This window comes from Oncorhynchus gorbuscha, linkage group LG10 (assembly GCF_021184085.1).
Source record: "Oncorhynchus gorbuscha isolate QuinsamMale2020 ecotype Even-year linkage group LG10, OgorEven_v1.0, whole genome shotgun sequence".
NCBI lineage: Eukaryota > Metazoa > Chordata > Actinopteri > Salmoniformes > Salmonidae > Oncorhynchus > Oncorhynchus gorbuscha.
The window spans coordinates 17,354,384-17,376,883 of NC_060182.1; the positions used below are offsets into that span (position 1 = coordinate 17,354,384).

The 22,500-nt window shown below is 44.9% G+C and overlaps 1 protein-coding gene across 2 annotated transcripts in view; it reads left to right on the plus strand.

Moving 5' to 3' along the window:
- The window catches only part of samd10b (sterile alpha motif domain containing 10b), a 180,769-nt gene that overhangs the window by 61,839 nt on the left and 96,430 nt on the right, over nucleotides 1-22,500 (plus strand). The window contains exon 1 of one of the 2 annotated variants that reach the window (XM_046365005.1): nucleotides 16,861-17,044. The exons of the other annotated variant lie outside the window; for it this stretch is intronic. Coding sequence (XP_046220961.1) covers nucleotides 16,966-17,044 — 79 coding nt within the window. The 5' untranslated portion in view covers nucleotides 16,861-16,965. Of the gene's footprint in view, nucleotides 1-16,860; nucleotides 17,045-22,500 lie in introns of those variants that run through there. 2 annotated transcript variants of the gene reach the window in all.

Consider the following 22,500-nt stretch of genomic DNA (forward strand, 5'->3'; position numbering starts at 1 on the left):
ATATACAATGTGTGCAAATGTAGTAAGATTAGGGAGCAATAAAAAAGGTGAAATAATTACAATTGAGCAATTAAACACTGGAGTGATAGATGTGTAGAATGTGAAACTGGAGATACTGTGGTGCAAAGGAGAGAAAAAATAACATGGGGATGAGGTAGTTGGGTGGGCTATTTACAGATGGGCTATGTACAGGTGCAAAGATCAGTTAGCTGCTCTGACAGCTGATGCTTAAAGATAGTGAGGGAGATATAAGTCTCCAGCTTCAGTGATTTTTTCAATTCGTTCCAGTCATTGGCAGCAGAGAACTGGAAGGAAAAGCGGCCAAAGGAGAAGTTTGCTTTGGGGATGACCAGTGAAATATATCTGCTGGAGCGTGTGCTATGAGTGGGTGCTGCTTTGGTAACCAGTGACCTGAGATAAGGATGGGCTTTACCTAGCAAAGACTTATAGAAGACCTGGAGCCAGTGGGTTTGGCGATGAATATGACGTGAGGGCCAGCTAACGAGAGCATACAGGTCACAGTGTTGGGTAGTATATGGGGCTTTGGTGAGAAAACGGATGGAACTGTGATATACTACATCCAATTTGCTGAGTAGAGTGTTGGAGGCAATTTTGTAAATGACGTCGCCGAAGTCACGGGTCAGTAGGATAGTCAGTTTTACGAGGGTATGTTTGGCAGCATGAGTGAAGGAGGCTTTGTTGCGAATTAGGAAGCCGATTCTAGATTTAATTTTGAATTGGCAATGCTTAATGCGTGTCTGGAAGGAGAGTTTACAGTCTATCCAGACACCTAGGTATTTGTTGTTGTCCACATATTCTAAGTCAAAACCATCCAGAGTAGTGATGCTAAACAGGCGGGCGGGTGTGGGCAGCAATCGGTTGAAGAGCATGCATTAAGTTTTGCTTGCATTTAAGAGCAGCTGGAGGCCACGGAAGGAGTGCTGTATGGCGTTGAAGCTTGTATCGAGGTTTGTTAACACAGTGTACAAAGAAGGGCCAGAAGTATACAGAATGGTGTCATCTGCGTAGATGTGGATCAGAGAATCACCAGCAGTAAGACAAACATCATTGATGTATACAGAGAAAAGAGTCTGCCCGAGAATGGGTAGGATAAATATAGGTCTGTAACAGTCTATGGTGTCTCCCCTTTGAAGAAGGTGATGACTGCGGCAGCATTCCAATCTTTAGGGATCTCAGACAATACAGAAGAGAGCTTGAACAGACTAGTAAAAGGGGTTGCAACAATTGCGGCGGATAATATTAGAATGAGAGGGTCCAGATTGTCTAGTCCAGCTGATTTGTAAGGGTCCAGATTTTGCAGCTCTTTCAGAACATCAGCTTTCTGCATTAGGGTGAAGCAGAAATGGGGAGGCTTGAGCATGTTGCTGTGAGGGATGCAGAGCTGTTGACCGGGGTAAGGGTAGCCAGGTGGAAAGCATGGCCAGCCATAGAAAAATGCTTCTTGAAATTCTCGATTATTGTAGATTTATCGGTGGTGACTGTGTTTCCTAGCCTCAGTGCAGTGGGCAGCTGGGAGGAGGTGCTCTTATTCTCCATGGACTTTACCAGTTCCAGAACTTTTTGTGCTACAGGATGCAAATTTCTGTTTGAAAAAGCTAGCCTTTTCTTTCCTAACTGCCTGTGTATATTGGTGCCTAACTTCCCTGAAAAGTTGCATATCGCGGGGGCTATTCAATGCTTAATGCAGAACACCACAGGATGTTTTTGTGCTGTTCAAGGGCGGTCAGGTATGCAGTGAACCAAGGGCTATATCTGTTCTTAGTTCTACATTTTTTGAATGGGGCATGCTTATTTAAGATGTCGAAGAAAGCACTTTTAAAGAATAACCAGGCATCCTCTACTGACAGAATTAAGTCAATATCCTTCCTGGCTACCCGGGCCAGGTCGATTAGAAAGGCCTGCTCACTGAAGTGCCCTAGGGAGCGTTTGACAGTGATGAGGGGTGGTTGTTTGACCGCGGACCCATTACGGATACAGGCAATGAGGCAGTGATCGCTGAGATCCTGGTTGAAGACAGCAGAGGTATTTTTAGAGGGCAGGTTGGTCAGGATGATATCAATGAGGGTGCCCGTGTTTACAGATTTATGGTTGTACCTGGTAGGTTCATTGATAATTTGTGTGAGATTGAGGGCAACTATCTTAGATTGTAGGACGTCCGCATATCCCAGTTTAGGTCACCTAACAGTACAAACTCTGAAGATAAATGAAGGGCAATTAATTCACATGTGGTGTCCAGTGCACAGCTGGGGGCTGAGGGGGTCTTTTACAAGCAGCAACAGTGAGAGACTTATTTATGGAAAGGTGGATTTTGAACTGTTTGGGCACTGTTTTGAACTTTTTGGGCACAGACCTGGATAGCATGACAGAACTCTGCAGGCTATCTCTGCAGTAGATTGCAACTCCACCCCCTGTGGCAGTTCTATGTTGGCGGAAAATGTTGTATTTGGGGATGGAAATTTCAGAATTTTTGGTGACCTTCCTAAGCCAGGATTCAGATATGACAAGGACATCAGGGTTGGCGGAGTGTGCTAAAGTAGTGAATAAAACACACTTAGGGAGGAGGGTTCTGATGTTAACATGCATGAAACCAAGGCTTTTACAGTTACAGAAGTCAACAAATGATAACGCCTGGGGAATAGGAGTGGGACTGGAGGCTACAGGGCCTGGGTTAACCTCTACATCACCAGAGGAACAGAGGAGGAGTAGGATAAGGGTATGTCTAAAGGATATAATAACTGTATAAGAACTGAGTAATGATCTGGTGTAATGATCCAGAGCGGCAGTAATCCGGTGATATGGTAGAGAGAAGCAGTCCGATACGCTCTGGGTTGATATCGCGCTGTGCAGACTGGCAGGTGTTGTCCGAGCTAAGGTTGGCTGATGACGGGGGAAAAGGCGAGGACAGCTAGCTGTGGCTAACAAAGACCAGCAGCTAGTTAGCTGGTTAGCTCCTGATGGAAGTTCCAGTTATAAGGAATAAAAATAGCAGATCCGTACCACATTGGGTGAGGCGGGTTGCAGGAAAGTATATTTAGTTCATATATATCAAATCAAATCAAATCAAAATGTATTTGTCACATACACATGGTTAGCAGATGTTCATGCGAGTGTAGCAAAATGCTTGTGCTTCTAGTTCCGACAATGCAGTAATAACCAGCGAGTAATCTAACCTAACAATTCCACAACAACTACCTTAAACACAAGTGAAAAGGGATGAAGAATATATACATAAAAAATATATGAATGAGTGATGGTACAGAATGGCATAGGCAAGATGCAGTAGATGGTATAGTGTACAGTATAGATAGAAAGCGAGATTATGATATATACGAAAAAGACCGGCTATTTACATGGGATAACACAAGGGATCTATTCCAAGCGCCATCTTGGAAAAGATCCGAACCATAGTGGATAATGGGTTTTATAACTGATTCAAGTATTTTTAGCCAGATCCTAATAGTATGTCAAATTTTATGTTCCTTTTTAATTGCATAGAAGGCCCTTCTTGCCCTGTCTCTCAGATCGTTCACAGCTTTGTGGATGTTACCTGTACCACTGATGTTTAGGTCGAGGTATGTATAGTGTTTTGTGTGCTCTAGGGCAACGGTGTCTAGATGGAATTTGACTTCAGATTCTAGTAGGGTGAGGCTGGGCGCTGCAGACTGTTCTAGTACCCTCTCCAATTCATTGATATACATGTTGAAGATGGTGGGGCTGCATCCCTGTGGAAAGGAATGTGTGTGTTTTGCTAGTGAGTAGATAATAAAGAAAAGTGAAATAAACAATGAGACATTTGCATCCTTCCTTCTCTCCCTCCTGGGGATAAACAGACCATGAACCAAAGCATAATGCTGTGTCTAGATGAAATGTGTTTTCGTGGTCCTGGGAACTGGACCTTTTTTGGAACACCATTATTTTGGTCTTACTGAGATTTACTGTCAGGGCCCAGGTCTTGCAGAATCTGTACAGAAGATCTAGGTGTTACTGTAGGACCTCCTTGGTTGGAGACAGAAGTACCAGATCATCAGCAAACAGTAGACATTTGACTTCAGATTCTAGTAGGGTGAGGCCGGGTGCTGCAGACTGTTATAGTGCCTTCGCCAATTTGTTGATATATTTTGAAGAGGGTGGGGCTTTTTATTTTATTTATTTCACCTTTATTTAACCAGGTAGGCAAGTTGAGAACAAGTTCTCATTTACAATTGCAACCTGGCCAAGATAAAGCAAAGCAGTTCGACAGATACAACGACACAGAGTTACACATGGAGTAAAACAAACATATAGTCAATAATACAGTATAAACAAGTCTATATACAATGTGAGCAAATGAGGTGAGAAGGGAGGTAAAGGCAAAAAAGGCCATGGTGGCAAAGTAAATACAATTTAGCAAGTAAAACACTGGAATGGTAGTTTTGCAATGGAAGAATGTGCAAAGTAGACATAAAAATAATGGGGTGCAAAGGAGAAAAAAATAAATGAATAAATAAAATACAGTTGGGAAAGAGGTAGTTGTTTGGGCTAAATTATAGGTGGGCTATGTACAGGTGCAGTAATCTGTAAGATGCTCTGACAGTTGGTGCTTAAAGCTAGTGAGGGAGATAAGTGTTTCCAGTTTCAGAGATTTTTGCAGTTCGTTCCAGTCACTGGCAGCAGAGAACTGGAAGGAGAGGCGGCCAAAGAAAGAATTGGTTTTGGGGGTGACCAGAGAGATATACCTGCTGGAGCGTGTGCTACAGGTGGGAGATGCTATGGTGACCAGCGAGCTGAGATAAGGGGGGACTTTACCTAGCAGGGTCTTGTAGATGACATGGAGCCAGTGGGTTTGGCGACGAGTATGAAGCGAGGGCCAGCCAACGAGAGCGTACAGGTCGCAATGGTGGGTAGTATATGGGGCTTTGGTGACAAAACGGATTGCACTGTGATAGACTGCATCCAATTTGTTGAGTAGGGTATTGGAGGCTATTTTGTAAATGACATCGCCAAAGTCGAGGATTGGTAGGATGGTCAGTTTTACAAGGGTATGTTTGGCAGCATGAGTGAAGGATGCTTTGTTGCGAAATAGGAAGCCAATTCTAGATTTAACTTTGGATTGGAGATGTTTGATATGGGTCTGGAAGGAGAGTTTACAGTCTAACCAGACACCTAAGTATTTGTAGTTGTCCACGTATTCTAAGTCAGAGCCGTCCAGAGTAGTGATGTTGGACAGGCGGGTAGGTGCAGGTAGCGATCGGTTGAAGAGCATGGATTTAGTTTTACTTGTATTTAAGAGCAATTGGAGGCCACGGATGGAGAGTTGTATGGCATTGAAGCTTGCCTGGAGGGTTGTTAACACAGTGTCCAAAGAAGGGCCGGAAGTATACAGAATGGTGTGGTCTGCGTAGAGGTGGATCAGGGACTCACCAGCAGCAAGAGCGACCTCATTGATGTATACAGAGAAGAGAGAGAGGCTTAAGCTGCATTCCTGTCTCACCCCACGGCCCTGTGGGAAGAAATGTGTGTGATTTCTTGCCAATTTGAACTTCACACTTGTTGTTTGTGTACATGGATTTTATAATGATGTATTTCTTTCCTCCAACACCACTTTCCATCAATTTATATAGCAGACCCTCATGCCAAATTGAGTTGAAACCTTTTTTGAAATCAACACAGCATGAAAAGACTTTGCCTTTGTTTTGGTTTGTTTGTTTGTCAATTAAGGTGTGTATGGTGAATACATGGTCTGTTGTACAGTAATTTGTTGAAAAGACCATTTGACATGGTCTTATAAGGCTACTCTGCTATCCTCTTTGTGTGTGTGTGTGTTTGTGACGAGGGGTTGTAGGATAACAAACCTTCTAGGACAAACAACACATGCACGCACACATTAGCAAATTTCTTGTCAACAAACTATAGTTTTGGAAATTGGGTTAAGAAATCAACTTTGTGCATGACAGGCGTAATTTTTCCAACAATTATTTACAGACAGATTATTTAATTTATAATTCACTGTATCATAATTCCTCTGGGTCAGAAGTTTACATACACTAAGAAAATTCTAGAAAAATATGTCATGGCTTAAGAAGCTGTGCCAAGACTAGGACAAAAGGCTTCTCAACATTTTTTTCCCTCAAGATATAAGCCTGAACAGGTAATCAAATGGCTACCTGGACTATTTGCATTATGTGCCTCCCCCCAAACCCTCTTTTACGCTGCTGCTACTCTCTGTTTATCATATATGCGTAGTCACTTTAACTAAACATTCATGTACATACTACCTCAATTGGGCCGACCAACCAATGCTCCCGCACACTGGCTAACCGGGTTATCTGTATTGTGTCCCGCAACCCACCACCCGCCAACCCCTCTTTTACCCTACTGCTACTCTCTGTTCATCATATATGCATAGTCACTTTAACCATAGCTACATGTACATACGACCTCAATCAGCCTGACTAACCAGTGTCTGTATATAGCCTCACTACTTTTATAGCCTCACTACTTTTATAGCCTCGCTACTTTTATAGTCTCACTACTTTTATAGCCTCACTACTTTTATAGCCTCGCTACTTTTATAGCCTCGCTACTTTTATAGCCTCGCTACTTTTATAGTCTCACTACTTTTATAGCCTCACTACTTTTATAGCCTCGTTACTTTTATAGCCTCGCTACTTTTATAGCCTCGCTACTTTTATAGCCTCCCTACTTTTATAGCCTCCCTACTTTTATAGCCTCGCTACTTTTATAGCCTCACTACTTTTATAGCCTCCCTACTTTTATTGACTCGCTACTTTTATAGCCTCACTACTTTATACCCACCCTACTTTTATAGCCTCACTACTTTTATAGCCTCACTACTTTTATAGCCTCGCTACTTTTATAGCCTCACTACTTTTATAGCCTCGCTACTTTTATAGACTCGCTACTTTTATAGCCTAGCTACTTTTATAGCCTCCCTACTTTTATAGCCTCCCTACTTTTATAGCCTCGCTACTTTTATAGCCTCACTACTTTTATAGCCTCCCTACTTTTATTGCCTCGCTACTTTTATAGCCTCACTACTTTATACCCACCCTACTTTTATAGCCTCGCTACTTTATACCCACCCTACTTTTATAGCCTCACTACTTTTATAGCCTCGCTACTTTTATAGCCTCACTACTTTATACCCACCCTACTTTTATAGCCTCACTACTTTTATAGCCTCACTACTTTATACCCACCCTACTTTTATAGCATCGCTACTTTATACCCACCCTACTTTTATAGCCTCGCTACTTTATACCCACCCTACTTTTATAGCATCGCTACTTTTATAGCCTCGCTACTTTATACCCACCCTACTTTTATAGCATCGCTACTTTTATAGCCTCGCTACTTTATACCCACCCTACTTTTATAGCATCGCTACTTTTATAGCCTCGCTACTTTATACCCACCCTACTTTTATAGCCTCACTACTTTTATAGCCTCACTACTTTTATAGCATCGCTACTTTTATACCCACCCTACTTTTATAGCCTCACTACTTTTATAGCCTCGCTACTTTTATAGACTCAATACTTTTATAGCCTCCCTACTTTTATAGCATCGCTACTTTTATAGCCTCGCTACTTTTATAGCCTCACTACTTTTATAGCCTCCCTACTTTTATAGCATCGCTACTTTTATAGCCTCGCTACTTTTATAGCCTCACTACTTTTATAGCCTCGCTACTTTATACCCACCCTACTTTTATAGCCTCACTACTTTTATAGCATCGCTACTTTTATAGCCTCGCTACTTTTATAGCCTCACTACTTTTATAGCCTCCCTACTTTTATAGCATCGCTACTTTTATAGCCACGCTACTTTTATAGCCTCACTACTTTTATAGTCTCGCTACTTTATACCCACCCTACTTTTATAGCCTCACTACTTTTATAGCCTCGCTACTTTATACCCACCCTACTTTTATAGCCTCACTACTTTTATAGCCTCGCTACTTTATACCCACCCTACTTTTATAGCCTCACTACTTTTATAGCCTCGCTACTTTATACCCACCCTACTTTTATAGCATCACTACTTTTATAGCCTCGCTACTTTTATAGACTCACTACTTTGATAACTTCACTACTGCTATTTTTCACTGTCTTTTTACTGATGTTTTATTTCTTTACTTACCTATTGTTCACCTAATACCTTTTTGCACTATTGGTTAGGGCCTGTAAGTAAGCATTTCTCTGTAAGGTCTACACCTGTTGTATTCTGCTCACATGACAAATACATTTTGATTTGATTTTCTGATAGGCTAATTGACATCATTTTGAGTCAATTGGAGGTGTACCTGTGGATGTATTTCAAGGCCTACCTTCAAACTCAGTGCCTCTTTGCTTGACAACATGGGGGGAAAAAAACAGCCACGACCTCAGAAAATAAATTGTAGACCTCCACAAGTCTGGCTCATCCTTGGGAGCAATTTCCAAACGCCTGAAGGTACCACGTTCATTTGTACAAACAATAGTACGCAATTATAAACACCATGGGACCACGCAGACATCATACCGCTCAGGAAGGAGACGCATTCTCTATTCTAGAGATGAACGTTCTTTGGTGCGAAAAATGCAAATCAATCCAAGAACAACAACAAAGGACCTTGTGAAGATGCTGGAGGAAACAGGTATCTATAAACAGCATATCTATATCCACAGTAAAACGAGTCCTATATATTTAAGTGCTAGCTACAGCCCTCATTCAATGCCATTTTGACTATGCTAGTACTTCCTGGTTTGGGGGCTTATCTAAACGTATGAAGGGAAAGCTCCAGATAGCCCAGAATAAGCTTATCAGGGTAGTATTGACTGTGAGTCCACGTACTCACATAGGCAGGAGCTGCTTTCAGGAAGGAAACTGGCTGCCTGTTGAGGCTAGGGTGTCCCAGATTAGAACCCCTTAAGGAAGCTGCGAATTTTCGCAGCTTTTTGTTAAAAATCGCGCAACATTTCAGCGCCCTGCTACTCATGCCAGGACTATAGTATATGCATATGATTAGTATGTGTGGATAGAAAACACTCAGACGTTTCTAAAACTGGTTAAATCACGGCTGTGACTATAACAGAATGTGCGTTTCATCGAAAAGTGCAGGAAAATCTGATCACTGAAAATGGGAAAATATATCCATGCGCAACTTCAACCAATTGTTAAAAGTGACCCACATTAAATGAAGCCGAGGTTGCAATACCTACAGCTTCCACACGATGTCAACAGTCTTGTCATTTGTCTCGGATTTGTTTCTTGGTCAAACGGACACAAGGAAGCCGATTTCTTCCGGTCTCCGACAGGATGTTTTGGTTGAGATATATCCGGACATGATATCAAGACGTGAAGCTAAAGAATATACATCGCCCCGTGATCATTTTGATCGATTATTAACGTTTACTAATACCTAAAGTTGCATTACAAAAGTATTTCGAAGTGTTTTGTGAAAGTTTATCGTCAACTTTTTTAATTTAAAAAAATGACGTTAAGTTAAAAACGCAATTTTTTTTGTTGATCACACACTCTTCATAGATCGATATCTAGGCTATATATGGACCGATTTAATCGAAAAAAGACCCAAAATGATGTTTATGGGACATCTGGGAGTGCCAAGAAAGAAGCTCGTCAAAGGTAATGAATGTTTTATATTTTATTTTTGCGTTTTGGTTAGGACCGGCTACCGCAAAATCTGTCGTTTTAGATGAAGTTCCAGTACTTTTGGGTGCATGCTATCAGATAATAGCTTCTTATGCTTTCGCCGAAAAGCATTTTACAAATCTGACTTGGTAGCTAGATTCACAACGAGTGTAGCTTTAATTCAGTACATTGTATGTGCATTTTAATGAAAGTTCGAGTTTTATCAAAAACTACACGTGGCGCACTTGAAATTTCCGCTGATTTGATCCCCACAGCGGGAGCACTTCCCTAACAAGTTTTAGACTAGGTTTGGTTTACAGGAGTATTTATGGTCCTGCGCCCAGATATCTTAAGTGATTACTTTTCTCGTGTTAGGGATGCACACAATCACAGCACCAGATCAGTTGTTGCTGATGTGTGCTTATACAGGTTCAGGAGTAATGCTGGGAAAGGTACGGTCTTGTATACTGGAGCCTCAGAATGGAATGACTTGCGTGTGCCAGAAAAACAACTCTGGACAGCTTCAAAAAATATAGTAAAAATATGTTTGATGTCTTCTGTGCACATATGAATAACCCCTATAATGTAACTGGAATGATGAGATAGATGTTCTTCTTCTCTGTTTTTGTTTTATTATTTATACACTGCCATACTGTGTTTGATCTTGTCTAGCCATCTTGTGTCAAGAGGACCACAATGGAAATAAGTCCCAGACTGTATTGTGTGTTATCCTCCATGATTTTATTCATGTGCATGTATGGCTTTTAAGTTTTGTGTGCTTGTTTTTTTTTAAATGGTCGAATTAATAAACTAAACTGAACTAAAACTATATCGGCATAACCTGAAAGGTCGCTCAGCAAGGAAGAAGCCACTGCTCCAAAACCTTCATAAAAAAGCCAGACTACGCTTTGAAACTGCACATGGGGACAAGATCATACTTTTTGGAGAAATGTACTCTGGTCTGATGAAATAAAATAGAACTGTTTGGCCATAATGACCATCGTTATGTTTGGAGGAAAAAGAGGGAGGCTTGCAAGCCGAAGAACACCATCCCAACCGTGAAGCGTGGGGGTGTCATGTTTGTCATTCATTGTCATGTCTTGTCCCTGTGCTCCCCATGCTATTCGTTTCCCTCTGCTGGTCTTGTTTGGTTCTATCCTCCTCTCTCCCCCTCCCTCTCTCACTCTCTCGCTCTCTCTTCTCTCTGTCGTTCCGTTCCTGCTCCCAGCTGTTCCTATTCCCCTAATCATCATTTAGTCTTTCCACACCTGTTCCCGATCCTTTCCCCTGATTAGACTCCCTATTTATTCCTTTGTGTTCCGTCCCTGTTCCGTCGGTTCCTTGTTTTGTATTCCATGCTGTAATTGCGTTTCGCCCTGTCCTGTCGTGTTTTTTGCCGTGATTGTGTATCACCCTGTCCTGTCGTGTTTTGTGCCTTCTTCAGACGCTGCGTGTGAGCAGGTGTCTCAGCTGACTACGGCCTGCGCCTACCCGAAGCGACCTGCAGTCTGTGGCCGCTTCTCCAGTTGTTTTCCCCTCTACTATCTAGAGGATTTCAGTTATTCGGTTTTGAGCATTAATAAACTCTGTTTCTGTTAAGTCGCGTTTGGGTCCTCCTTCACCTGCATGACAGAAGGAACCGACCAAAGAATGGACCCAGCGACTTCAGACGCTCATTACACTGCCGTCGAGTTCCAAGGAGCCATGCTCGGCAGACACGAGCAGGAATTGTCTGCTGCTCGCCATGCCGTGGAGAACCTGGCCGCTCAGGTTTCCGACCTCTCTGGACAGTTCCAGAGTCTACGTCTCGTGCCACCTGTTACTCCCGGCCTGCCGAGCCTCCTGAACCCAGGGTTAATAACCCACCTTGCTACTCCGGGCAGCCCACTGAGTGCCGCTCCTTTCTCACGCAGTGTGAGATTGTGTTCTCTCTCCAACCCCACACATACTCTAGAGAGAGAGCTCGGGTTGCTTTCGTCATTTCACTCCTTACTGGCCGGGCTCGAGAATGGGGCACAGCTATCTGGGAGGCAAGGGCTGATTGCTCTAACAGATTCCAGAACTTTAAAGAGGAGATGATTCGGGTTTTTGACCGTTCAGTTTTTGGTGAGGAGGCTTCTAGGGCCCTGGCTTCCTTATGCCAAGGTGAACGGTCCATAACGGATTATTCCATTGAGTTTCGCACTCTTGCTGCCTCTAGTGAGTGGAACGAGCCGGCGCTGCTCGCTCGTTTTCTGGAGGGACTCCACGCAGTGGTTAAGGATGAGACTCTCCCGGGAGGTTCCTTCAGATGTGGACTCTTTGATTGCTCTCGCCATCCGCATAGAACGACGGGTAGATCTTCGTCACCGGGCTCGTGGAAGAGAGCTCGCATCAACGGTGTTTCCCTGCTCCGCATCGCTACCATCTCCCTCTGGCTTTGAGACTGAGCCCAGGCAGCTGGGAGGGATTCGCATCTCGAATAAGGAGAGGGAACAGAGGATCACCAACCGCCTGTGCCTCTATTGCGGAGTTGCTGGACATTTTGTTATTTCATGTCCAGTAAGAGGCCAGAGCCCATCAGTAAGCGGAGGGCTACTGGTGAGCGCTACTACTCAGGTCCCTTCATCTAGATCTTGTACTACTATGTCGGTCCATCTACGCTGGACCGGTTCGGGTGCTACATGCAGTGCTTTGATTGACTCTGGGGCTGAGGGTTGTTTCATGGACGAAGCATGGGCTCGGAAACATAACATTCCTTTCAGACCGTTAGACAGGACTACGCCCATGTTTGCCTTAGATGGTAGTCATCTTCCCAGTATCAAATTTGAGACACTACCTTTAACTCTCACAGTATCTGGTAACCACAGTGAGACTATGTCTTTTTTGATTTTCCGTTCACCGTTTACACCTGTTGTTTTGGGTCACCCCTGGCTTGTATGTCATAATCCTTCTATTAATTGGTCTAGTAATTCTATCCTATCCTGGAACGTTTCTTGTCATGTGAAGTGTTTAATGTCTGCCATCCCTCCCATTTCTTCTGTCCCTACTTCTCAGGAGGAACCTGGCGATTTGACAGGAGTGCCGGAGGAATATCATGATCTGCGCACGGTCTTCAGTCGGTCCCGAGCCAACTCCCTTCCTCCTCACCGGTCGTATGATTGTAGTATTGATCTCCTTCCGGGGACCACTCCTCCTCGAGGTAGACTATACTCTCTGTCGGCTCCCGAACGTAAGGCTCTCGAGGATTATTTGTCTGTGTCTCTTGACGCCGGTACCATAGTGCCTTCTTCCTCTCCGGCCGGGGCGGGGTTCTTTTTGTTAAGAAGAAGGACGGTACTCTGCGCCCCTGCGTGATTATCGAGGGCTGAATGACATAACGGTTAAGAATCGTTATCCGCTTCCCCTTATGTCATCAGCCTTCGAGATTCTGCAGGGAGCCAGGTGCTTTACTAAGTTGGACCTTCGTAACGCTTACCATCTCGTGCGCATCAGAGAGGGGGACGAGTGGAAAACGGCGTTTAATACTCCGTTAGGGCATTTTGAGTACCGGGTTCTGCCGTTCGGTCTCGCCAATGCGCCAGCTGTTTTTCAGGCATTAGTTAATGATGTTCTGAGAGACATGCTGAACATTTTTGTTTTTGTCTATCTTGACGATATCCTGATTTTTTCTCCGTCACTCGAGATTCATGTTCAGCACGTTCGACGTGTACTACAGCGCCTTTTAGAGAATTGTCTCTACGTAAAGGCTGAGAAGTGCTCTTTTCATGTCTCCTCCGTTACTTTTCTCGGTTCCGTTATTTCCGCTGAAGGCATTCAGATGGATTCCGCTAAGGTCCAAGCTGTCAGTGATTGGCCCGTTCCAAGGTCACGTGTCGAGTTGCAGCGCTTCTTAGGTTTCGCTAATTTCTATCGGCGTTTCATTCGTAATTTCGGTCAAGTTGCTGCCCCTCTCACAGCTCTTACTTCTGTCAAGACGTGTTTTAAGTGGTCCGGTTCCGCCCAGGGAGCTTTTGATCTTCTAAAAGAACGTTTTACGTCCGCTCCTATCCTCGTTACTCCTGACGTCACTAGACAATTCATTGTCGAGGTTGACGCTTCAGAGGTAGGCGTGGGAGCCATTCTATCCCAGCGCTCCCAGTCTGACGATAAGGTTCATCCTTGCGCTTATTTTTCTCATCGCCTGTCGCCATCTGAGCGCAACTATGATGTGGGTAACCGTGAACTGCTCGCCATCCGCTTAGCCCTAGGCGAATGGCGACAGTGGTTGGAGGGGGCGACCGTTCCTTTTGTCGTTTGGACAGACCATAAGAACCTTGAGTACATCCGTTCTGCCAAACGACTTAATGCCCGTCAAGCTCGTTGGGCGTTGTTTTTCGCTCGTTTCGAGTTTGTGATTTCTTACCGTCCGGGTAGCAAGAACACCAAGCCTGATGCCTTATCCCGTCTGTTTAGTTCTTCTGTGGCTTCTACTGATCCCGAGGGGATTCTTCCCTATGGGCGTGTTGTCGGGTTAACAGTCTGGGGAATTGAAAGACAGGTTAAGCAAGCACTCACGCACACTGCGTCGCGCGCGCTTGTCCTAGTAACCTCCTTTTCGTTCCTGTTTCCACTCGTCTGGCTGTTCTTCAGTGGGCTCACTCTGCCAAGTTAGCGGGTCATCCCGGTGTTCGAGGCACTCTTGCGTCTATTCGCCAGCGCTTTTGGTGGCCGACTCAGGAGCGTGACACGCGCCGTTTCGTGGCTGCCTGTTCGGACTGCGCGCAGACTAAGTCGGGTAACTCTCCTCCTGCCGGTCGTCTCAGACCGCTCCCCATTCCTTCTCGACCATGGTCTCACATTGCCTTAGACTTCATTACCGGTCTGCCTTTGTCTGCGGGGAAGACTGTGATTCTGACGGTTGTCGATAGGTTCTCTAAGGCGGCACATTTCATTCCCCTCGCTAAACTTCCTTCCGCTAAGGAGACGGCACAAATCATTATTGAGAATGTATTCAGAATTCATGGCCTCCCGTTAGACGCCGTTTCAGACAGAGGTCCGCAATTCACGTCACAGTTTTGGAGGGAGTTCTGTCGGTTGATTGGTGCGTCCGTCAGTCTCTCTTCCGGGTTTCATCCCCAGTCTAACGGTCAAGCAGAGAGGGCCAATCAGACGATTGGTCGCATACTACGCAGCCTTTCTTTCAGGAACCCTGCGTCTTGGGCAGAACAGCTCCCCTGGGCAGAATACGCTCACAATTCGCTTCCTTCGTCTGCTACCGGGTTATCTCCGTTTCAGAGTAGTCTGGGTTACCAGCCTCCTCTGTTCTCATCCCAGCTTGCCGAGTCCAGCGTTCCCTCCGCTCAAGCGTTTGTCCAACGTTGTGAGCGCACCTGGAGGAGGGTGAGGTCTGCACTTTGCCGTTACAGGGCACAGACGGTGAGAGCCGCCAATAAACGCAGGATTAAGAGTCCAAGGTATTGTTGCGGCCAGAGAGTGTGGCTTTCCACTCGCAACCTTCCTCTTACGACAGCTTCTCGTAAGTTGACTCCGCGGTTCATTGGTCCGTTCCGTGTCTCCCAGGTCGTCAATCCTGTCGCTGTGCGACTGCTTCTTCCGCGACATCTTCGTCGCGTCCATCCTGTCTTCCATGTCTCCTGTGTTAAGCCCTTTCTTCGCACCCCCGTTCGTCTTCCCTCCCCCCCTCCCGTCCTTGTCGAGAGCGCACCTATTTACAAGGTACATAAAATTATGGACATGCGTTCTCGGGACGGGGTCACCAATACCTAGTGGATTGGGAGGGTTACGGTCCTGAGGAGAGGAGTTGGGTTCCGTCTCGGGACGTGCTGGACCGTTCGCTCATCGATGATTTCCTCCGTTGCCGCCAGGATTCCTCCTCGAGTGCGCCAGGAGGCGCTCGGTGAGTGGGGGTACTGTCATGTTTGTCATTCATTGTCATGTCTTGTCCCTGTGCTCCCCATGCTATTCGTTTCCCTCTGCTGGTCTTGTTTGGTTCTATCCTCCTCTCTCCCCCTCCCTCTCTCACTCTCTCGCTCTCTCTTCTCTCTGTCGTTCCGTTCCTGCTCCCAGCTGTTCCTATTCCCCTAATCATCATTTAGTCTTTCCACACCTGTTCCCGATCCTTTCCCCTGATTAGACTCCCTATTTATTCCTTTGTGTTCCGTCCCTGTTCCGTCGGTTCCTTGTTTTGTATTCCATGCTGTAATTGCGTTTCGCCCTGTCCTGTCGTGTTTTTTGCCGTGATTGTGTATCACCCTGTCCTGTCGTGTTTTGTGCCTTCTTCAGACGCTGCGTGTGAGCAGGTGTCTCAGCTGACTACGGCCTGCGCCTACCCGAAGCGACCTGCAGTCTGTGGCCGCTTCTCCAGTTGTTTTCCCCTCTACTATCTAGAGGATTTCAGTTATTCGGTTTTGAGCATTAATAAACTCTGTTTCTGTTAAGTCGCGTTTGGGTCCTCCTTCACCTGCATGACAGGGGGTGCTTTGCTTGCAGGAGGGACTGGTGCACTTCACAAAATAGATGGCATCATGAGGATTTGAAAATTACGTGGATATATTGAAGCAACCTCTTGTTGCTTCAATTGGAGTCGCCATCACAAAGCCCTGACCTCAATCCTATAGAAAAATTATGGGCAGAACTGAAAAAGCGTGTGCGAGCAAGGAGGCCTACAAACCTGACTCAGTTACACTAGTTCTGTCAGGAGGAATGGGACCAAATTCATACAAGGTATTGTGGGAAGCTTGTGGAAGGCTACCCGAAACGTTTGACCCACGTTGAACAATTTAAAAGCAATGCTACCAAATACTAATTGATTGTACGTAAACTTCTGACCCACTGGGAATGTGATGAAATAAATAAAAGCTTAAATAAATAATTCTCTCTACTATTATTCTGACATTTCACATTTCCTAACTGACCTAACACAGGGAATTTTTACTTGGATTAAATGTCAGGAATTGTGAAACACTGAGTTTACATTTATTTGGCTACGGTGTATGTAAACTTCCAACTTCAACTGTATATACACACACACAGTAGGTCAGTGTGTACTGGTCAGAGCTTGAGGACAGTCAATAATGTATTGAGTGGTGGATGATTCAGTTCATCTCTCTGAGGCTTTATGAGGTCACAGAAGGGAGAAGGTATTGATCTACACACTGCATGTGACCATTACAATGAACTGGAGTCCACTCTGTTTATATCACTGCAGGCCAGTGTGCCAATGGACCTTAACTGTCCATGCAAGCAACAGTTCTTCCTCCCGCTTACATTAAAACGAACACTGAGAATCAACTAAATCCGTTTGAGACCTGGGGTTTGTAGTTAACGCTGATGATCAGACCAAGGCGCACACTGGTTTCCTCAGCCCACCTATCGCCCTGCAAGACTACTCTGCAGGCTATCGCTGAAGGTACTCATCTTTAGTGTCTATGTGTGTGTGTGTGTGTTTAGACTGTAGCCAGTACACTCTTAGAATAAGGGATTCCAAAAGGGTTCTGCGGCTATCCCCATAGGAGAACCCTTTTTGGTTTCAGGTAGAACTTTTTGGGGTTCCATGTAGAACCCTCTGTGGAAAAGGTTTAACATGGGAACCTAAAGGGTTATACCTGGAACCAAAAGGGGTTCTTCAAAGGGTTGTCTGATGGGGACCGCCAAAGAACCCTTTTTGGTTCTAGATACCACCTTTTTTTCTACGAGTGTAGGCGTATGTCAGAGCTGCGAGTGTTAACTCAGTAATATCCAGACATACATTAATCCATCCAGACAGCCATTCTCCCAGTCACCGGAGAAAATAAACAAGTATAAAAATGGACAAAGGAAATTTTGTCTGAGCTGGGATATTATGCGCTTCTGTTTGTAAAAAACAAAATCCATCTCTCCAATGAATTACATCTCAAAGGAGTATAGTGATTCTCCAGGGGAACTTGGGCAAACTCTTAAGACAATTGATCTTGTGAATTATGCATGTATTATTTAGTATATAGATATCTGATTGGGTGCCTGGGGAGATGGCGGGGCTGGAGAATTCCCCCAAATTTCTTAGGCCTACTTATAGTTAGGCCTACTTATACTTATACAATTCAAGCTTAAACGAGACAGTGCTTGGAATTTCATAACTATAGCGCTTCCCTTGGGCAAGACGCATCATTCACCTAAGTTTCATCAGAATTGGGACAGTGGTGACTAACTAATTTACACATGTACTAGAGTATGTGCAACTGGAGACAGATCCATAGTCCCCGTCCCGATTTCATTGTGGAAGATACTTTGTATGCTTGATTCAGTGGAAGGATGAATGAACATTGGAAGGATTGTCGTATGTCTATGTGACATACGACAGACATCATTACAACGTTGTCTGTCCCTTTAGGCAAGAGGTTTCGTTGACATGTGAATGTAATTTCATCCTTTTGATGGTTGATTTTCCTGTTGAATGGCTCTATTTGAGTCTAAGCTGTAGTGAGCTTATGCGTTGTGGTGTTCTCATTGATACACTACATGGCCAAAAGTATGTGGGCACCTGCTCATCGAACATTTCATTCCAAAATCATGGGCATTGAAATGGAGTTGATCCCCTCTTTGCTGCTTTAACAGCCTCTACTCTTCTGGGAATGCTTTTCATGACATGTTGGAACATTGCTGCAGGGGCTTGCTTCCATTCAGCCACAAGAGCATTAGTGAATTCGGACACTGATATTTGGCAATTAGGCCTGGCTCGCAGTCAGCATTCGAATTCATCCCAAAGGTGTTTGTTGGGGTTGAGGTCAGGGCTCTGTGCAGGCCAGTCAAGTTATTCCATACCAATCTCAACAATCCATTTCTGTATGGACCTCGCTTTGTGCACGGGGGTATTGTCATGCTGAAACAAGAAAGGGCCTTCCCCAAACTGTTGCCACAAAGTTGGAAGCACAGAATCGTCTAGAATGTCATTGTATGCTGTAGTGTTAAGATTTGCACTCATTGGAACTAAGGGGCATAGCCCGAACCATGAAAAACAGCCCCAGACCATTATTCCTCTTCCATCAAACTTTACAGTTGGCGGTATGCATTGGGACAGGTAGTGTTTCCTGGCATCTGCCAAACCCAGATTCGTCCGTCTGACTGCCAGATAATGAAGCTTGATTCATCACTCCAGAGAACACATTTCTACTGCTCAAGAGTTCAATGGCGGCGAGCTTAACACCACTCCAGCCAACGCTTGGCATTGAGCATGGTGATCTTAGGCTTGTGTGCGGCTGCTCGGCCATGGAAACACGTTTCATGAAGCTCCCAATTAAAAGTTAGTGTGCTGACATTGCTTCCAGAGGCAGCATGGAACTTGGTAGTGAGTGTTGCAACTGAGGCCGTTTTTTTTACAAGCTTCAGCACTCGACGGTCCCGTTCTGTGAGCTTGTGTGGCCTGCCACTTCATGGGTGAGACGTTGTTGCTCCTAAATGTTTTCACTTCACAATAACAGCACTTACAGTTGATCAGGGCAGATCTAGCAGTGCATAAATTTGACCAACTGACTTGTTGGAAAGGTGGCATCCTATGACGGTCCCACATTGAAAGTCGCTGAGCTCTTCAGTAAGGCCATTCTACTGCTAATATTTGTCTATGGATATTGAATGGCTGTGTGCTCGATGTTATACACCTGTCAGCAACTGGTGAGGCTGAAATAACCAAATCCACTCATTTGAAGGGCTGTCCACATACTTTTGTATATATAGTGTATGAATGATGTATGCTGGGGTCACAGCAGTGAGAGCAGACAGTGTTGGTCTGAAAACAGCTCTTATTTAGCTGGCTCTGTGAATGATTCAATAGCCAATGGGGTAACACAAACACACACACACAAACACACACACACACACACACACACACACACACACACACACACACACACACACACACACACACACACACACACACACACACACACACACACACACACACACACACACACACACACACACACACACACACACACACACACACACACACACACACACACACACGTTTGTGTTACTATCCTTGTGGGGACCAAACAATTGATCCCATTCAAAATCCTAACCCTAAACCAAAAGTTAATCCTTAACCTTTAACCCAAACCCCAAACCCTAAACCTAATCCTAATTCCTAACCCCTAACCCTAATTCTAACTCAAACCCCTAAACCTATAATAGACCTTTTCCTTGTGGGTACGGACAAAATGTCTCCACTTCTTCAAATGTTTTACAAGAGGATTTCTGGTCCCCACAAGGACAAGGATATGCACTTTACTATATGTACTGTACTATACTGTGCTGTACTGTACTCTCTTCTGCAAACTCAGTCCTGCCCCCCCCCCCAAGAGCACATTTAGTTCTTTGCCCTAGCACTCCACTGTGAGGGAAATAGAAAATATATAATAAGAGGACAAATATGTGAAGGATAAGATTCCATGTTTTCAACTCCATCTTTGATTCTATTCTGAAATGAAAATTTAAGATCACATGGTTGTGATTGGTTACTGATATTACTCTCAAACATCAGTACTGCTGTCACTCTCCTCCCTGCTCTGTGATAATCTCCTTCCCCTCCCTCTCATACTTCTCCTCCGTTGACATTCCTCCCGTGCGGTCCAGAGTTATCATCTGTCAGTGAGATTTCATTTGTTTCTGCATGTCCTCTTATAAGAGCTGCCAGCAGCACCCAATACCCTTCATCCCTAAACCACTTCACCCCTTCCTCTCTTTCATCCCTCTATCACTTCACCCCTTCCTCTCTTTCATCCCTCTATCACTTCACCCCTTCCTCTCTTTCATCCCTCTATCACTTCACCCCTTCCTCTCTTTCATCCCTCTATCACTTCACCCCTTACTCTCTTTCATCCCTCTATCACTTCACCCCTTCCTCTCTTTCATCCCTCTATCACTTCACCCCTTCTTCTCTTTCATCCCTCTATCACTTCACCCCTTCCTCTCTTTCATCCTTAAACCACTTCACCCCTTCCTCTCTTTCATCTCTCTATCACTTCACCCCTTCCTCTCTTTCATCCCTCTATCACTTCACCCCTTCCTCTCTTTCATCCCACTATCACTTCACCCCTTCCTCTCTTTCATCCCTCTATCACTTCACCCCTTCCTCTCTTTCATCCCTCTATCACTTCACCACTTCATCTCTTTCATCCCTAAACCACTTCACCCCTTCCTCTCTTTCATCCCTCTATCACTTCACCCCTTCCTCTCTTTCATCCCTCTATCACTTCACCCCTTCCTCTCTTTCATCCCTCTATCACTTCACCCTTCCTCTCTTTCATCCCTGTATCACTTCACCCCTTCCTCTCTTTCATCCCTCTATCACTTCACCCCTTCCTTATTTCATCCCTAAACCACTTCACCCCTTCCTCATTTTCATCCCTCTATCACTTCACCCCTTCCTCTCTTTCATCCCTAAACCACTTCAGCCCTTCCTCTCTTTCATCCCTCTATCACTTCACCCCTTCTTCTCTTTCATCCCTCTATCACTTCACCCCTTCCTCTCTTTCATCCCTCTATCACTTCACCCCTTCCTCTCTTTCATCCCTATATCACTTCACCCCTTCCTCTCTTTCATCCCTAAACCACTTCAACCCTTCCTCTCTTTCATCCCTAAACCACTTCACCCCTTCCTCTCTTTCATCCCTCTATCACTTCACCCCTTCCTCTCTTTCATCCCTAAACCACTTCACCCCTTCCTCTCTTTCATCCCTCTATCACTTCACCCCTTCCACTCTTTCATCCCTAAACCACTTCACCCCTTCCTCTCTTTCATCCCTCTATCACTTCACCCCTTCCTCTCTTTCATCCCTCTATCACTTCACCCCTTCCTCTCTTTCATCCCTCTATCACTTCACCCCTTCCCCTCTTTCATCCCACTATCACTTCACCCCTTCCTCTCTTTCATCCCTAAACCACTTCACCCCTTCCTCTCTTTCATCCCTCTATCACTTCACCCCTTCACCTCTCATTCAAGTTCATTCTTCTATTTCTTCTCCTTTACTCTCTTATCACTCTTCATTGCTTTCATCCATTCATTTCTGCCCTCACCACCTTTCCCCTTGATTACTCTATCCCTTTACCTTCCCCTCCCCCTCCCCATCATTCAACTCACTAGTCCTTCCCCTCCATATCATTCAACTCACTAGTCCTTCACCTCTCTCCTCCATATCATTCAACTCACTAGTCCTTCCCCTCCCCTCCATATCATTCAACTCACTAGTCCTTCACCTCTCCCCTCCATATCATTCAACTCACTAGTCCTTCACCTCTCCCCTCCATATCATTCAACTCACTAGTCCTTCACCTCTCCCCTCCATATCATTCAACTCACTAGTCCTTCCCCTCCCCTCCATATCATTCAACTCACTAGTCCTTCACCTCTCCCTCCATATCATTCAACTCACTAGTCCTTCACCTCTCCCTCCATATCATTCAACTCACTAGTCCTTCATTCCCTCCATATCATTCAACTCACTAGTCCTTCACCTCTCCCTCCACATCATTCAACTCACTAGTCCTTCACCTTTCCTCCATATCATTCAACTCACTAGTCCTTCACCTCTCCCTCCATATCATTCAACTCACTAGTCCTTCACCTCTCCCTCCATATCATTCAACTCACTAGTCCTTCACCTCTCCCTCCATATCATTCAACTCACTAGTCCTTCACCTCTCCCCTCCATATCATTCAACTCACTAGTCCTTCACCTCTCCCTCCATATCATTCAACTCACTAGTCCTTCACCTCCCCTCCATATCATTCAACTCACTAGTCCTTCACCTCCCCTCCATATCATTCAACTCACTAGTCCTTCACCTCTCCCTCCATATCATTCAACTCACTAGTCCTTCATCTCTCCCTCC